Source organism: Batrachochytrium dendrobatidis (assembly GCF_000203795.2).
Source record: "Batrachochytrium dendrobatidis JAM81 unplaced genomic scaffold BATDEscaffold_4, whole genome shotgun sequence".
NCBI classification, from domain to species: Eukaryota; Fungi; Chytridiomycota; class Chytridiomycetes; order Rhizophydiales; genus Batrachochytrium; species Batrachochytrium dendrobatidis.
This window is the reverse complement of record NW_006281102.1, coordinates 171,622-189,573: the sequence shown is the minus strand read 5'-3', so window position 1 is coordinate 189,573 and position 17,952 is coordinate 171,622. Positions and strand designations below refer to the sequence as shown.

Genomic DNA, 17,952 nt, shown 5'->3' with positions numbered 1-17,952 from the left:
TTGTAGCCTGAATAAAACACGGCAATTTATGAGTGTTTACAGTCGTAGAATCGCGCTTGTTTGAATCTACAATCTGGCAATACTCTGCAATGACAGTATATTTATTTTAACTTGATTGGTGTTTGGGATATTAACTATAAATTAATAATAGATCAGAAAATCAAACCTTGATGATTCAGAATCAGTTGCAATCAAATATGAAAAAATTAGTCAAATTTATTTTGATCCAACAGTTGATCAGATAAACCTACAATTTTTAAAGTAATCATCAAACCAAATTCCAAAACACATCAATAGAGTAAGATTACTGGAGTCTGGCAGTCAAAATGGATGGGTTCTCAAGATAAGTTTTCCATAGCTGTACGAATCGGCCCATTGTTGCACCGTCAATGACTCTATGGTCCGCATTGAAACTAACATTTAATATTTCCTTGGCGACTACACGCTCGACAGATTGACCTGTAACAGAATCTATTTGGGTTTCAAAACGTGGAAGGCGTTGAACCTTTCCAATTGCACCAATGCAAACCTCGGATGTAACAAGAACAGGATGAAGAAGAGTTCCTCCAATATTTCCAATGTTGGAAAGTGTAATGGTTCCACCCTGAAGATCAGAGAGCGCAATGGATCCCTTTTTGCCAGCCTCCTTGAGTCGCTCAAGATCTGCGGCAATTTCAAGAATAGACTTGTTTTGCACATTTTTAACATTTGGTACAATCAATCTAAATAACAGTCAGGGTTAGTTTAAGCCCAATGAACACTGTCTGATTAGATCTGCATAGACCAATATCTTTGGAATGCGTACGTATAAAGTGCATGACTTACCCTTGAGGAGTGTCCATTGCAATTCCAATATTGTGAGATGCACGGTATTGTAGCTTTACTTGGCCCGGCACATCAGCATCTATGATGCACGCGTTCAGAATGGGATACTCGGCCAACGCAGTGGAAAGAGCCTTCAAGAATATTGGCATATATGATACCTTTTTGAAGGGATAAGTTCCCACAGGAAGTGTTTTAACATGATCATTCAACGAGGCTCTGAAAGCAGAGATGGCATTGAGTTCAATCTCATCCGAGAAGCCAAAGTGTGGAATCTGCAAAGACTTGGTCATGGTTTTAAACATGGCTTTTTGAATGGGAGTCAGAGCAACTATTTCTGTTTTTGTAGGTGCAGCAACAGCTACAAGATGCATTTGAAAGAGCGTTAGATGCATAGTGAAGGTGATTTTCAAGACACATGCATAGTATACGTACTTTGGGATGCAGTTTCAGATACAGCTTGCTCACCAGTTTGCTCACCAGCAATATAAGCCAATACATCACCCTTGAGAATCCGGCCTGCTGGTCCACTTCCGGCCACCAACTTCAGATCAACATTGTGTTCTTTGGCAACACGACGAACAGCGGGAGTGGCATATGTGACGACATCGTCCGAATGAGTGGGAGGAGCAGCAGTCGAGGGAACATGAACAGTAGAAGGTTCAACTCGAGCGATCGGTTCAGGAGAGCTTTCGACATTATTCTCGTCAGATTCATTCAGTTCAATGTCGACAAGTGGTTTTCCCACCAACGCAATATCGCCTACTTTGTAATGGAGGGTTTTAATCACTCCATCAAATCGTGACGAAATATCTACAGCAGCCTTGTCAGACTGAACCTCGCAGATCCGGGTGAATTGTTCAACCTTATCACCAGGCTTCACAAACCACTGAATAAGATCACATTCTGTGATTCCCTCACCAATATCTGCAAGTAAAAACGGAACCACCTTGCCAGCAGTCACTGACGAGGCGTGAAATGATCTCACATGACACGAGCAGTGAGCAGACCATTTCATGGTTTTAGCACAAGACTTGACCATTGAGATGGGCTGGGTAGTAACATGTGTGCTGAGCGTACGGACAGAAGTTGAATTGATACTGGATGCATTTCCCTATGAAATAATGTACGGTTAGTCAAAGTAGATGGTGTTACTATCAGATCAACGAGTTGATAAAGTTGCTAGTGATGCTCAAGTCAAGCCATGGTCTTGCTCATGGTCTTGCGCATGAATCTACCAACTACTTGTAAAACTATGCAAGTTTCACTTTCAACTCAAATACATACTAGGTATCGGAAAGAACCCAGCAGTGATCGCTGAGAACACTTTGCCATTCGGGTAGTGAGCTGGATGAGCATGGCAGCAATATATTTAAAGTGATCTTTGGTTAAAAAGGCAAGTTTTCGAGAGTGGATTCAAAGGGTATTTTTATACGGCCGTTTTATTTTTTGATGATTGTCGAATGTTGGGGTTGATCATGTAATTGGCTTGAAATTGTATTGAACAGACATGGTTTTAAATACTAAAATAGTAATGATAAAGTGTTTAGAATACTTTAACAAATCATTCAGTCTTATTTCATCTTGAATTCAGATGAATATCTCGTTGAATCTATTAATTCAACAGAATATTATTCAAAACCAATACATGATTGTAACTGTTAGGATCGTGTAGTCTTGATTAAAACTCATCAACAACAATATTAAATACAAAATAAGCGGTTTAAATAGAATTCTATTATGTATTGATTTCTATACAATTCAAATGAACTGGATTTTAATGCAAGTTTTGAACTTGCGCATTCTTTAACTTTTGGATTCCTTGTCTGCAAGATGTTCTATTCCGAGACTATTCTAGCAAAAAAAGGCCCTTTGGCAAAGGTGTGGCTCGCTGCTCATTGGGAAAGAAAGCTTTCCAAAACTCAGTTTCTACAAACCAATATTCAAAACTCTATTAGTTGAGTCGACTTATTATCTGCAAATACTCGTGCATTCATCTTAGCATCTGTTACCAGACTTGTCCGAACCATTCTTTATTTCCTACAGCTAGTGCATTCATTATGATTGTTGACATTTGATATAATTACACATAGCTGCTATTCTTGGAACAAATGGCGAGTCGATGGCTTTGCGACTTACTGGGCAATTGCTGCTTGGTGTTGTCCGGATTTTTTCAAGAAAAGCCAGATATCTCTTGGAGGATTGCAACGAAGCGCTCATCAAAATTAAAATGGTAGCGATTGCTGATTTATACTATTTCTATTCGTATACTGATCAAGATCTACTATTCTATTATGCAAGGCGTTTCGTCCTGGTATGGTGGACATGACTGAGGAGCAAGCAGTTGCAACAGTAAATAATATCACTCTTGCGGAGAGCATGACTGAATTTGATATTCTTTTACCAGAGCCTCGAATTGATTTGATGCAAGTTATTCGATGATGGAAATTTGACTATATCAACATGATGGTTGAACAGACACGCTGATTGAACTTGAATATTGTGAGTTATTAGGCCATTGCTCTCTCAGAAAACGACAGCCGCAAGCGCATTAAATATGTCTAGAATGCAAGATATTACTCTAATTGAACCAGCATTCTTTTCTGCATCTCAACGAGAGGATCTCTTGGCTGATCCTGTATCCAATGAGATGGCAGTCGGAATGGAATTGGAAGACAATGCATTCGATCTTCATTTTGAAAACGAAGTCTCCACTGCTGGTGTTGAGCTTGGACGAGACGCTGTACCAGTGACTCCATTCCATCTCGATAACCCGGACCAGGAAAATACCATGGATGAGTCAAAGCATACCGATACATCTATAGGCCAGCTTCCTCTAGATGTGTCAGTGACTGGTTCTCGACTGGACTTACTGCCAGATATTACATTTAATCAAAATGCTCCAGACGATCCTCTTTTGTTTGCTGGAGAAGACAATTATGATTTTGGATTTGGTGATGCTTCAGCAATGTATGTGCACATGTTTTGTGATTTTATCAAGTGTATTGAATGTGGATAAAGGCTACAATGAAACTCACCTGCTGCATGCTGTAATTAGAGAAATCCCCCAAGTTGAGTCTGAAATGTCTCATGTTGCACCCGAAGAGCCTGATAATCAAGAGTTTTTTAGAGTACCTACTCTACCTTTCCGAAAGCGAGCTGGTGAGCAAAATGAGCTTGCAAGAAAAAAGGTCGCTACTCAACGCAAGCGAAAAGTAGTAGTGGACGAGGAGATTGATTTAGCAGATCAGATTGTTCGTCAGCAACTGCAGGATCCATCGGATATTCTTGATTCGGTGAGTTGTAAAGCTTAATCAGTTTAAAAATTAGAATTCTGTCCATGATAAAATCGAGACGTGTTTATTGACAAGCAGTTTGACAATAGATGAGATTTGTTCCGGTGGTGCGTCCGATTTTGCCATTTCAGGATACCATGCCAATGTTTTCCCGCGAATACATTTGTGGGCCTTTTTCCAACAATCCTCCACCGTTTTTTGATAGTATTGTGTGTCCGCCTGAATCTCTTCGTAGATTCGAGTTTAATACGGGCGTTAGTTCAAATGCATTGCTGCCAAATGGTTTGTCTTGTTTTTGGCTATTGTTATCTGTTTGTTTATTCGACACGTTCTATACACTAACAGTTTTGTAATTTTCCAACTTGAAGATGTTTCAGTCGACAACTACGGACTTGATGACAACTACGATCCATTCCAGGGCCTAGACAATTTTGAGCCGGTTCCAGAAACTCTTGATTTTGTTGTTGAAAACTCTAGACAAGATGAATCTATTTTGGAAAATGACAAGATTCAAGCGCGCGATTCACTTGAGCCTATCGATGCTAAAGCTGCAAACATGAGTGTTGAAAACGATTTGTCTATTGGAAATTATTCAGCTGATATTGCCATTGGTTCTTTTTCGGACATGCCGCAAAGCATTGCAGAAATATCTATGGATCATGCTGTCGTAGCACAATCTGCAAAGCCGGCTGATGGTTTCCATGCTAGTCTATACGAATTTGGAGATGCCACAGAAACTCCTGCAGATAATGAGCTTGAACTGAGCAAGCATACATACCAAACTATCAAGATTCTCCAGGAAAGATTTAACCAGACACCAGAAATATCACCCGCCACATACAGCGAGTTTGTTCAAGGGGTAACTTAAAATGTTTTTATCGGTTAATACCAAATGGTAGAATCTCACAATTTTTATTTTAAAACCAGGCATCCAAAACCATCAGGGCAAGATTTTTCTTTGAGCTACTTGTATTGAAAACAAAAAAGCTAATATCGGTCGAGCAAAAGGCACCCTATGATGATATACTGATACTGCCAGAGGTAATGATATTTTTTGATCCATCACAAACACTGCATATGTATTCTAACATTTTTGTAGACTGGTCTTCTTGAATCTGTAGTGTGACAAACCAACGATTGACCGGCTGTTATACAAACCAAATGTGTTTGAGTGCGAATTTTGGAAGACGATTATTTTGAAAATACAATTTTATTTTGGACACAAAAGTGTGATTAATTGTGATGCTTCTGGTGTAGCATTTGCTAAAAATCCTTTGTATTGTGAGATTGTTTGACAAGTCTTTGTCGATGCTTTTCTGATCGTTGTGTATTTATATAATTCTTTTCAAAAGATCCCAGACCACCAGCTAGTAATGCTATCCCTGAGAGATATGGCTTGGGCATAACGCATGCATTTCCTAGTGCTGAAGGAGAAAGAAGAGGCAATCGCTCTGTTTGCATTAACATCCGAATTCGAGCTTTTCGTTCCTTTTCTTGAATTCCTATTTCTGGACTGGTTTTAAAACACGCCATTGTAGCAGAAACTGTTTGCCCTGCGTGTGGTGTGGTTGTCCAATCAATTGGACCATCAATTGGATCGATAGGAATGCTATCCAAATGTTGCTTTTTTACGCGGGAATCATATGGGCCAATTTCCGACAAATGCAGGATATCCTTGCTATCATTTCTAGACAAGACTCCCGCTTGTCTAGTGCCTTCTTGGACCATGGCTTGCGAAGCAACTTTTTCCACTACTTGTGTACGATTGAATCGCGAGCTTGATTTAGTACCTTGAGATTTGGGCGAGCATGGATTTTCTAAAAATGCATGATTCTCATTTTCGCCCATGTGCTGTGTACTATTTTTATATCGTATATCATTTTTTGTAAATTCATTCTGCGCTTGAGCTGTTTGATGTTCAACGGTTTTTGCCAGAGTATGATGCGTGTGATGCCCATGCGTGTGGTGATGGCTATGATGACTATGATTATAATGCTGGTGAGGCTCATCAGATAAGACCTCCAACTTTGATAGTTTATCCTTGGAATGGTGTGATCTGTTTAGCATGTTCGTCTCCTTAAAAGTACTATTGGGAGGAAATATGTCGTGGTTGTTTGCATGTAGATTGTCCTCGTGTTTTGATTGTTTTTTAAACGGCTGAATCTCTTGGGTTTGATATAATAGTGCGTGTTCTTGAGTCTCAAACTTTTTGGTCGATCCAGTGTTGTACAATGATGTAATGTTTAAATTATTTTGAGCAGCGGATTTGTCTGTAAGTGATCCAATGTTCATTATATCGTATGGGTTGTTGATCGAATTACCAGATGGCAGTTGCTTGACAGTTATTGGAGGTGCATTCTTGGTCATGTGCTGGAATTTCTGCAGTAATCCCTCTGATCTCAGTATTGGAGTAGGATGTGTTGGATGCGCATGTTTGGTATTTTTCAATATGGGGTTCAGCTTAAGAGGTGGTTTGGGACGACCCTTTGAATCTGTTTTTGTATCCAAACACGCGAGTATCAGTAGTGAATGAATCAAGCATCTCGTCGAATTGATTAAAGCCATGAGCAAAAATCTTACCAAGCTCAAGTAATCCAAGTCCAAATTGTTTGAAGACAGTAAAGTAGTTTGATTGAGGTATGGCTGTCGTGCCATGAAAACAATGCATTAACACTGTAGATCAATGCACATTTTTGAAGCAGTACATGCATTGTGATAATAAATACCGTACATTCGTGCAAGTCATAATGCTTTTTAAGAAATGCCAGAAACTTGCTTGATGGGCGATCGTAACAAAGCTCGCTTGCGGAACAAAATTCAATCTGAAAATATGTTTGCAGGTATTCTAATATTAGCAAGCGTAGTCATTATCAATGTTGACTGAAAAATGCACACACTACAAGCCAGCCACGTCATGATATTTAGTCACTTACCGCGAGCATATATTCAAACAAGCGTTTTCCATAGCCCAACCTCTGAGACGATTCATGGATATAGAAATCGAGAACACAAAGTGCATTGATTTCAATCTGCCGTCCAAACTCGTCCACAAGAAAAAGCTTTTTTAGTCCAACTTTAAGTAGCCCCACAACAACTTGCTTGCGTGAATCAATTAGTTGACTATATTTTGCCAAACCAACGGCATTAAAGTGAAAATCCAGGATTCTGACATGGACTTGGACTGATGGCTTTGTAATGTATCAGTAGAATCCTGATCGCCAGTTTTGGTATTATGTTTGGCATCAAAATCTGTGCGCATGATATAAATACGTTGGTTTGGGTTGTGTTTAAGCTTGAGAATACTTGTTACTGGAGCTCGAAGTCCTTGAGCCTAAATCCAAATAATTATAATATCCACATTGAACGTTAAATACTATATCTGTATTGACATGTATGGCATCCATACCTTTGCACTAGCAATTCCAACCTCGTCGATTATCTCGACAATTTTTTCTAGACTTGTTTAATAAAAATATCAGTATTATATATTGAGTGGGCTATAGCGAGTACTTGCAAAGATGCTTTGAATATCGGTGTTTATCGTGTCAATTACAACTCACGCTTGCTGACTCTTTGGAAGCTCAGTAGAAGAAAAGATTGATATTGGTTTACGTATAACATCTAGCACATTGAACTTGAATTCCATGGTGGATAATATAAGATAATTTCTTTATTCACAAATGTTTAGGCTTTAATAGTCGAGGACTTGGTATTGCACGTGGTAAGTGAATTTCATAGTGTTTACTAGGAAAGTCGTCAAGCTTGATGCATACAGGCGATTTGGGCAGAGCCTTGTTGCTTTTATTGAAAGCTGTATCTCTAGTTCGCGTCTCCAATCTTTCATTATCGATGCCTAGATAGGTGTGGAAAATGTCTTGAATATATTCAAGCAATATTATCCCTCAAATTCTACTGCAATACATGAGAAACCAGAGTGAGGATTCCAATGCAAGTACTCAACATTTCACAGAATCCATCATTTTTGAAATTTCATATTTGATTCATCGGATGTCAGTTTGGCCATGCGCTCAATTCATAAAGGTTGATTGTTCAATAATTTAAACTATTGATAAGAGCATTGTTTTTATTTTAAAGTACGAATGCAGGATATTTTGCCGGTACAAATTGATAATCGCTGTAAGAACGTCGCACACTCGGATCTGGTGTTTGGAGAATGGTGTTCGTCTGCGACTTATCAAATGCATGCACCTCTTCCACTTGGCTCGCGTCTTCTGAAGGTGGTTGAGCACTACTAGCATATTTTTTTACGGGACTCTACAAGTTTATTACACAATTCAAAAAGTTGATCAATATGACTAATACTTTTGCGATTGCTGTGATGATGACAAGATAAGCATAATTCACTGATATCCATTCTAAAGCTATATAATTAATTCATACCATTATCTTGCTTGTTTCAGTTTTCTTGAGAGGATGAAGTGCCCAAGATCGATTCCTGGCATCTACTAGATCCCTTAGTTCAAAATAGATTCTAGCATACACTGATGCTTTTACAGAAACATCGTATTTCATGCTATAAATGTAAAATCGCTCCAGACGGTTGCTAAACGGTTCAATAATGTCCAGTCAAAATCTTAATGTAGAATCAAATAAACACGAATACTTGAATATGAACTTACAAATCCTTGACATTTACGTCGGGGAATATTTGACAAAAATCAGTATTCCAAACAGCATGGTCGTCCCAAACCTTCAAGGTTAAAATAACACTGCCAATTACTACTCTTGCCCAGTTGATGGGCTGAAGAAATATACCGGTTTTTGAAATCATTCGTTGAATGTATATCTAAAAATTATATAGAGTATCGTCAATCGGGTTAGATGGTTTACTATTTTGTTGTTCAAGTCTCAAGACTGACCAGCATAATTATCACATGTTCCGCATTGATTTCGGTTGACAGAAAAATACATTCTAGAAAACGAAAAATCTCTTCTTCAGTTGGCACTCGGTGATAAAATTGGATCTGATGCTATTTTAAATCCATCAAAGTGTAGCGTCAGCTATCGATCACACAAGACTTTTTGACCAATATACAAGTATAATTAGTACAAAACCAGCGATACAGTTCAATAAAATCATACCGATAAAATATGCCGTTTTTCGGATAGAATATCGGGCGTGGTGCTTGACTTTTCGGTGGATTTTATTTTTATGCTTCGTGCTAAATATATGGATGCACTTACACATGATAGATTTTCAAAAAGTTAGCTCCACAATTGAAAAGTCAAGACACAAATATACATGATTTACCATCGTAAAGAGTCTTGTAAATCTGCATTCACCATGCTGGATTCCACGAAAAGAGTTGAAGTGGAATTAAACTTGAACATACGGAATTTGACAATTTCTTTTACTTTTTTAACTGTTTCAAGTTGCATTTTACGACCTTTAGATGATAGCTGTTCAATGTTCTGTTGAAGCAAAATAGAAGAGCTTGTTTTTGTCAATGCTTCTTTAGCGTGTGCCAAGGATCTAGCATGCTGTTGATTGGAAACATGTTTTGATTTTTTGATATTTCCAAAATGATCTGATGGTGACGTCAAATTAGTATAAATCTCGGTTGATTTTGATGTTGTGTTAGGCTTGTGAGTCTTACTATCCAATGGTAACGACTTTGTATCTGAATCCAAAAGATTTTCAGTCGAGGCTAAATAGTTGATGCTGCGAACACTATTCACGCTGATGCGACTACCGGTACTACTTCCTCTGTTTGATGCATTGCTTTCAGCCAATCTTCCAAATGTTTTACGAATGCTCAAGCAGGAACCATTGCTATTAAGTGAGCACGATGAGCGATTTTTTTTCATATAGTTCTTGTCTGCTTTGATTGCAGAAATAACGGGATTGATGTACCGGCCAGAACTCATTTCATGAGTCGACAAGATTGAACTGGATAATTTCTCTTCAGCTGGAAAATTATTCGTATCTGGTTTTGGATTCATGTCCACAGCTTTGGCTTGCTGAGATTCAAAGTTTGGAAAAATCGGAATTTCAATGGATGCTTCAGACTCATACTGGGAGCTTTCTCGACACAAAGTAGCCCAAAGCTGTCCAAATTTAGGAATAGTTGGTAGCTTAAACACGTCTGTCTGTTGGGAAGATGGGCCAATGTCTGTAAATTCCAACTGACAATCTTGCTGAGGTTGGTTTAAGATTTTAGGCTGTTGTAGATGTTCATCCAATAAAGAGTCTAGCATATAGCACGCATGGTAAGTCAGTGGTAAATAGGATCAACGATTATCTGATCAGTGCATAGCTCTACCTTTTGAAACACCTGTATTTTCTATAAAGTTACGGGAACCAGGTTTTTGCTGAGTCCACTTGGCCTTTCTTTGGGATGGATGAACAAAAGTGGGCTCCTTTATATCTATATCCAAAAACGTGTCGTTGGGCTCCACATTAACGAGTTTTGTCTGGCTATTTGGATTGTGGTTAGTTTCTGGATTAGATGCCCTGATATGTTGTGGTTTACGTCTACCTTGCGAAAATGAAACTGAAGCTATTTCTGAGCTACTTTCTGTTGATTTATCGTTGATATCAACCACAGTATTTTATAAAAACATGTTACCATTGCAAAACACGGAGTGGTATCAAACACGAGAAGCTTATTTTGTAGAATTTGACAATAGCTGGCAATGCAAAATTGTATCCAAGTTACAGCATTGCAAGAGTATATGGGTTTGAAACAAAACTACTACTTTTAAAACAAGTATTTAAATGCCCACCTTCTACTGGAGACGTATCATCGATTATGCGAGAATTGATAATGTTATTGGCCTCGATATCAAAACTTGGCGTAGATTTTCCACCTCGAGATATACCTGAAAAGGAAAGTCGCTTTTTGTACCAAAGCTCATCCGGAGTCACAGCTGATATGCTTTCGACTTCATGTGAGGCAATGGCGTTGCCCATTGAGATCCCTTTACAGATGAGTGATAAAGTTGTACGTTCTAATGGTGTATAGATTTTTTAGATACCAATGGCTAGTCAACAATATATTAGAGCCGCAGTAAAACGCTTTATTTTTAAAAAAGTGGATATTCACTCGAGAGTCTTGAGAATGCACACCACTTATTCCACCACACGATTTTGCATAGTTTTGTGCAAGAGAAATTCGCTCAATTGTTGATCTAGTATTTCATCGCGATTCTCAATCCATTGACTGCCATTCTCACGCGTCAACGTGGAAGCAAGATGCTGCATCAACTTACATTTGCTTTTAAAGGTTTGAAGGCGCAGAGCATATCCACTGCGTACCCAATCTTTAGAATGTGGGTTATTTGCTATTGAGTAGTATCAAGGTTATAAAAATAATGATTACCTCAACATACACCCTATCTTATGGCTCATCGACATAAGTTGTAAAACTGAATGGAGCTCGAGTTAAAAAATGGCAGACACTACTTACCCTTGAGATATAATGCCAAGTATTTGCACGCAGAGATTTCTATGCTCAGGTACGGAAATTTGGGTTTAAAGTGTCCCAAGTCACGCAATCCACTAGTTAAAGCAGTCGAGAGTGTTTGCTCCATATATCCAATAACAGGCAATCCAGATATTGGCAGGGGAGCTATTGGTGGAGGAAGTTTACTGGGAAGAATTTGATCAACATATGCCCATGGTTTTCTAATGACATTGACATACAGCCAGAAATATAAATCAGTATCGATACAGACTCACACATGTGGTTCATAAACATGTCAAGCATGAAAAGTATTCAGTGTCACCTCATGAATTTATCCATTTCTACTTTGCTATGCATTGCATACAGCTTTCCAATGTACTCGACAACGCATTCGTTACTTCCAATCAAAATCGAAGAAAAGCTAAAATTAAAGTAAGCAGCATGATCAAAAATTGGCAATGGACACTTGAGCATATAGTTACCCTGATTTTCCTAATGAAAAAGTGACTGGACAATAGCCCTTTAGTTCCAGTTGTTTTGGAAACATGGCTTTCACTTCAAATCTTGACCTGTGGATCGGCAAATGCTCTAAAAGATGAGCACTCTGAGCGTATTTGTCAGGATTATCCATGAATGATTGTAGTTCCGAGCTACCGGCAAAACAGTATATCAAACCCATATACTCTGTCAAATATGGACTTGATTTGGACACTTGGATAAGCTCTTTTGAATCCAACAATGAGACTGGACAGTAGTTTTTAAAGGAACATAAATGGTGGTCGATATAATCTTTACTGATTCCAACACCGTGTATTGGTGCAGCAAGACCTTGGATATGGGTTGTTTCAAATTAGATTGCATTTCAATACTAGATACGCGGAAATGGTTTAGAGCACTTACCTTTGTTTTTTCGGTAAATATATGTTTGTTTTTGGTGTAGAATGTGACAAATGGCTTGATGGGCTATGTGTTTTGTTGCCCATTTTGAATTTCTTGCATCAATGGTATTCCAATTCGAGTACTTTTCCGAAAATACACTTTGAATAGGTACAATTTGCTGATTGAATTGAGCAAGATCTAACTCAACAACCTCTTTTATATCTAAATGCGGAGTAAAATTCCTTGAAAATAAAATGCGCATTGTATACTGTGAATCTCTTTATCCAAACAGGTTCTAAATCTTTCAGTTTTAAAATGACAGCTTACTTTAAATTTTGAGATTTGTCAGCTTGTCGTCTGTACTGTACATTGGAATCATCAATGCTCAGCTCTATAAAAATGCTTGGACGAAAGCCTTGTTGCTCCATTTTGACGGCTTGGTTAAATGTTTCTGGAAAACCATCCAACACCCAGCTAATATATACTTGACTGGTTTAGCAACATATATAAAAATAAAACTACATTTTCAAGTCATTGGAATTGATTGTAAACCTACCCATGTCCAGCATTGATGGTTCTTGCTGATATTAGCATAATTGCCTCCAAAACCAATTCTTCAGATATACCTTTACCACAATCTAAACAGTGTTTCAGCTACCATAGATTAAACATGTCAGTAAATTGAAATGCACAAAAGCTGAATCATGTAAACTCACATTGTCATAAAGTGCTGTAATTTCATCACCATTTATAATGGCTTGAATTGCCGTAGCTGCATTTATATACACGGCATTCAATTCAAGTGCCAGATTTTCTGAAATAGATGTTTTTCCTGATTTTGGTCCTCCCAGGATACATACAGTTGGCAAAACTACTGGTTGTGGTGTCAAGTTTATAGTATAATCGAGAGGACTAGATATAAACGCCTATTTTAAATGTTTATAATCGATCAGTCAAAAGTGCGTTTTTATAAACGTAAAGCCTAAACCTACATTTTTCGCCAAGATATCTTTCAGATAATAGATACAGTTGCCAAATATCACTGGCTTGGTTCCATAAATTGGTGCATACGACTGATTGGGTTTTTGAAGTGATACTGGACAATATTTTCTAAAATTTGGGTTATTATTTTTCAAAAACAGCAACACTCCACTGTTTAACAAAGCAAAATCAATCATACCCAATTGAACTGTACTGCTTGGTGCCCAGTTTCAGTAAAGTATCAGCATGTTTTGTGCTAATAGGAATGACGTTACATAGTAGACATTCTCTCTACAATCAACACGTTAGTATAACTACTCGAGCAAAATAGCTTCATCAAAAATACATGCGTTTTTATAAAATAATGACGCAGTAAACCAACCTTTTCCATAAACTTGCAAAGTTTACGTTCAAGAAACGCTAAAATGGGTCTAAGATTTTTTGACGCATTCACCTCAATTGTGGGTGCTGGTCTTGCATTGGAAAGGATGGTCAAGTATTCTGAAAATTGCTCGTTTTCTTTTTCCGCACTACATGTATAATATTAGATGTCAAAAGTTGAAATAAAATCATCTCATTTGCGTGCTTGGAATTTCAATATTACCTAGACATCAACTCTCCAAATAGCTCCTCATCCGAGATTTCTTGAGGTTCATTTTCGGACAAGGGCAGTTGTGCATTTTTGTCAACGACAATCTTTTGATCATCATTTTTGTTGGACAAGTTTAAACCAGTCTTTTTTGCACGCATCACACGCTTTGCAGCAATTTCAGGTGAAACTTGAAACATCACAAATGCATCTAAAGCATAATTTTTCTTGATGACAACATCTAAATCCTGTTTTGTTTGTGGAAATCCTTCAAGTAAAAATCCTTTTGAAACATATGGCTAATGGGTAAGCACATTAAAGAATATATTAGTCATGAAATACTAGTTTTACATACACAATATAGGTGATCGTAAAGTATAAACGCAAAAATCAATTACCTCCAAAGTAAACAAGTACTCAAACACATCCGTCATAATTGTTGATGGAATTGTAGCATTTTCCGCAATCATGGTCATAATATCTTCTTCCTGTGCCTGCTCAAGTGAGTGTGCAAACTGAACAAGAAGCGAGCGAAACTCTACATGTGGTATATTCCATTTTTTAGATAAAGCACAAATACATGTGGTCTATGATAGAATTGGATTAGATCTTGACTATACACCAAAAATATATAGAATGTAGCATACTTTTCCTGATCCTGCAGGTCCCATAAATACGATTCTAGGTGGAGGAATCTTAATATTGGACAGATAAACAGCTGGCTCCTTGCAAAAATCGACTCGGGCATCTTCCGAAGAAAAGTAGTAAATATGATTCTTCAAAAAAATGTTAAAACTAGAAATTGATTATTCAATACAATGCTTTTCATACCAAGAAGTTGGCGCTGATTTCCTTGCTTCCTTTTAAAAGAACGTTTTTCAACTTTAATGTCACAGGACAGTAGTCTTTTGTCAACCCAAACTCCTCGTATGTACCACGATTGGAGTTTGCAGAAAGTGGACCTGATTAATAGTCCATATCAAACTATAAGTCCATGGTCATATTTAAAATGCACATTCAAAAGAGAGTAATCATACTTGCTTGCGGAACAAACGGATCAACACATGCAACCACTTGATTGATCATCATTGATATTGATTGATCTGCTGGAATATCGACTACAGTTGCGCCAGAGTTTTCTAAAATTTGCACAATCCCTGATATATTTTCTTTGTAACTACTATAAAGCTTATTATAGTATGGATTTACATTGATGCCAATGTCAAATTCATTAACAGGATAGTTTCCTAAAGCATCGGTACGGGGAGATTCCCAGCGAGACAATACTTCCGAGTTATCGATCTCTATGTTTTATTGTTATTCAGGTTAGCAAAACACTATTTGACTGACTTTAAATGTGATTGTAAATACATGCGAGTTGCAGATACGGTAATGAGCATTTGTAAAATTACCACTTTTTAGAGTAAACAAGTACTTTGGTGAAAGCCCAGAAGATACAAGGGCTTCAGCTTGCTCGGCATTGCAAGGATATCCATCCAAAACCCAACCGTTAAATCTCTATTTAAAAAAATCAGTCATTGAAACATTATTCTAAATTTTGATTTGAATGATACCTTTCCATGCGTGTTTTGTTGGCTTATACAAAGCTTTATAACATCTATAAGTAGTTTGGTAGAAATGACTGTCCCGTTTTTCAAATGCTCTTTAATCTAAAATGCATTTTATACCATGTTAAAAATATATCATATTTGCAAAAAAAATAAACCTCACCTTGAAATATATATTATTTTCCAAAGCTTCTTTTGTCTCGGATGTCTGATCAATAGTCGATTCAACCAAGCATGTTTGTTCCCAATTTTTAAGCTGCGAATCAAGCGAAATCAAGTTTAGTCCATATCTCTCAGCCAGCAATTTTGCTTGCAGTGTTTTTCCAGAATGGGGAGGACCAATAAATACAGCGTAAATATCTGAAACAGCCAGTGGTTTTTGAAGAAATTTATAAGGATTTTCCACAAAAGTTTCTGCATAGGCTTCGCTGGAAAAATAATAGATTGAGCCCTGTAAAATAAAAATACGGTTGATTTAGCTCATCTACAACTCTGCGCTATCATCCATGTATTTTAGACCGACAAAGTATCCAAACCATATTTATGGGTTAATAAATGCAACCTACTCGATAGAGTGCCGCAAATTTCAAATCTCCCTCGACAAGCGTCCCGTTATTGTAAAATGTTACTGGGCAGTGTTTTCCAAAGTATCCCATGCTTCTCACTGGCTCAAACTCTTTTAGATTTTGAGATGCGTAGTATTGGAATACATCGGATTTGGACATGCCTGTGTTAAAGATATGCTCAAAAATGAGACAAGTTGTGTCAATTTCAACAATCAATGAATGTATTTCTAATCATGCATTACTTTTTATATGCCAAAATTATCAAATACCTTCTATATCTGCTTCAGGTAGAGCCAAACGCGAAGCTTTTACTGGCATAGTGTAGAGTGAAAAGTTGCGAGTTATTAGGCACTGTTTCAATTGATGAAACACAACATCTGGATGCTGCGATGCATCTAGTGTGATGACTCGTAACAAGTCAAAGTATTTTTTTTTGAAATCATTGAGAGCTGCTTCATATTTATGGTAGGCAATCAAGTCTTTTGAAGATTGATCCGGATTATCTTCTGGACGTTTGATGAGCCTGAGTTGAAAATTGAACAAAAAGCATGATATTCAATAAGCTGGTGAATCTAGTGACGCTTTTTGAAATCTGACAGCTTACCTATCTAGTATTTGTTCAGATAAAATGGGCCAGGTTTTTTTGTTTTTGATGGCTTCCAATCTTTTTTTTTGCTTGGAATTATTTGATGCAGGTGGCAAATCATCTTCAAGTTCGTTGTCTTGTATAGCCGTTTCATCTAGATCTTCCCTTTCTGCTTCATCTACTGCATCCGTAGTATTATTTTTTCCATTGGCATCATGTTCGTCTAGCGCATCATTGTAAAACTCGAGTTGTTGAGATTCCATTTCTGACAAAGCCACAGTATCTTCTTGACCATCTACCCAGCCTTGAGAGCGTCGTGTTCTTGAATATAATACCTGCTGACCTGAATACCCAATGTTTGTAGAAGGATCGATCCACTGAGAGGCGCGACGACGTATTAAGTTTTCATCAGAAATTTGTAAATCAATGAGTACCGGAATGTGACCTTTGTTTTTTTCTTGGACTATTTTGTGTAATACGGCCATGTCGAGTGGTGGAGATTCAAGATCAATAGTGTTTTTGGCATTCAAACCACATGGCAGTCCATCTACAATATAACCTTTGTATTCAGAGTTGTTCGATATGACAGATTCTTGCATCATTTTGACTATTTGTTCAGATGGAATTGAACCACCATTTGCCAAGTGTTCTAGAAGCTGTTTCAAGAGTCACGTAAAGTTACAGCAGTTGGGTCCAAAATAAGAACAAGTGCAATTAAATAGGCAGCCATTGCATGTAGTACATTATCGTGATTAAAAGTCAAAATGTTTAGTAGATGATGCTGTCAAATCAAATGACATGATTTATAGATTGCATCAAGTTGTCCAACTACCTGCTGTTTATTTGGAGAAATTTCGGTAGATGTAGCATAATCCAGTGCTGTTTCGGGACAAACAAGCATGGTGTCCGTGTAGGTGGCAAGCTTTCTTCCCAAGGTTGTTTTCCCTGAAAGGGGTTTTCCAAGGATAAAGTAGACATGTCGATGAATGACAGGCAGGACTGGAATGTCAGAAATAGTTTTTAAAGTGTCGCAGACAGCCTCGGCAGATAGCTCCATTACGAGTATTCCTGTAATATACTACTTGAGCCTTGGTTGCTTATCTGAGCGTGTCAAACTCGACAGATTCGGTTCGATGCAGTATTAGTAAACACGTGGTGGTCTGAGCATTTACAGTAGGTGAAATCAGACCCATAAAACACGCTAAAGCTGGCTGAATCTGAGTATCTTCAAGTTGAAC

At 37.7% G+C, this 17,952-nt stretch overlaps 5 protein-coding genes across 5 annotated transcripts; 1 reads left to right on the top strand and 4 right to left on the bottom strand.

The window, feature by feature from the left end:
- Nucleotides 1-197: 197 nt before the first annotated feature.
- On the bottom strand, nt 198-2,200 carry BATDEDRAFT_34723 (uncharacterized protein). Its single transcript, XM_006677925.1, has 4 exons — nt 2,110-2,200; nt 1,258-1,936; nt 826-1,183; nt 198-722 (listed from the first exon to the last, which is right to left on the bottom strand). Exons 1-4 carry the CDS (start codon nt 2,179-2,181, stop codon nt 305-307), a joined length of 1,527 nt encoding a protein of 508 aa, XP_006677988.1. The 5' UTR covers nt 2,182-2,200; the 3' UTR covers nt 198-304.
- A 455-nt stretch (nt 2,201-2,655) lies between these two features.
- BATDEDRAFT_23817 (uncharacterized protein) lies at nt 2,656-5,244 on the top strand (the record flags this gene model as incomplete). Its single annotated transcript, XM_006677783.1, has 9 exons — nt 2,656-2,779; nt 2,916-3,055; nt 3,102-3,136; nt 3,337-3,792; nt 3,824-4,118; nt 4,250-4,400; nt 4,496-4,977; nt 5,046-5,159; nt 5,218-5,244. 9 exons carry the CDS (start codon nt 2,656-2,658, stop codon nt 5,242-5,244), a joined length of 1,824 nt encoding a protein of 607 aa, XP_006677846.1.
- Nucleotides 5,245-5,381: 137 nt separating this feature from the next.
- On the bottom strand, nt 5,382-7,764 carry BATDEDRAFT_23816 (uncharacterized protein; the record flags this gene model as incomplete). The annotated part of the gene is made up of 7 exons (XM_006677782.1): nt 5,382-6,610; nt 6,699-6,791; nt 6,850-6,940; nt 7,052-7,238; nt 7,289-7,449; nt 7,525-7,576; nt 7,679-7,764. 7 exons carry the CDS (start codon nt 7,762-7,764, stop codon nt 5,382-5,384), a joined length of 1,899 nt encoding a protein of 632 aa, XP_006677845.1.
- A 443-nt stretch (nt 7,765-8,207) lies between these two features.
- Nucleotides 8,208-11,052, bottom strand: BATDEDRAFT_87802 (uncharacterized protein; the record flags this gene model as incomplete). Its single annotated transcript, XM_006678026.1, has 8 exons — nt 8,208-8,393; nt 8,520-8,682; nt 8,759-8,925; nt 8,999-9,109; nt 9,222-9,301; nt 9,473-10,330; nt 10,403-10,657; nt 10,866-11,052. 8 exons carry the CDS (start codon nt 11,050-11,052, stop codon nt 8,208-8,210), a joined length of 2,007 nt encoding a protein of 668 aa, XP_006678089.1.
- A 259-nt stretch (nt 11,053-11,311) lies between these two features.
- On the bottom strand, nt 11,312-17,771 carry BATDEDRAFT_87801 (uncharacterized protein; the record flags this gene model as incomplete). The annotated part of the gene is given in 24 exon segments (XM_006678025.1): nt 11,312-11,337; nt 11,352-11,423; nt 11,549-11,766; nt 11,868-11,966; nt 12,028-12,289; nt 12,446-12,666; nt 12,752-12,913; nt 12,981-13,078; nt 13,141-13,350; nt 13,417-13,534; nt 13,605-13,696; nt 13,788-13,935; nt 14,010-14,293; nt 14,393-14,581; nt 14,642-14,770; nt 14,826-14,956; nt 15,032-15,298; nt 15,407-15,512; nt 15,569-15,664; nt 15,726-16,013; nt 16,129-16,289; nt 16,398-16,651; nt 16,733-17,370; nt 17,547-17,771. 24 exon segments carry the CDS (start codon nt 17,769-17,771, stop codon nt 11,312-11,314), a joined length of 4,494 nt encoding a protein of 1,497 aa, XP_006678088.1.
- Nucleotides 17,772-17,952: the final 181 nt, after the last annotated feature.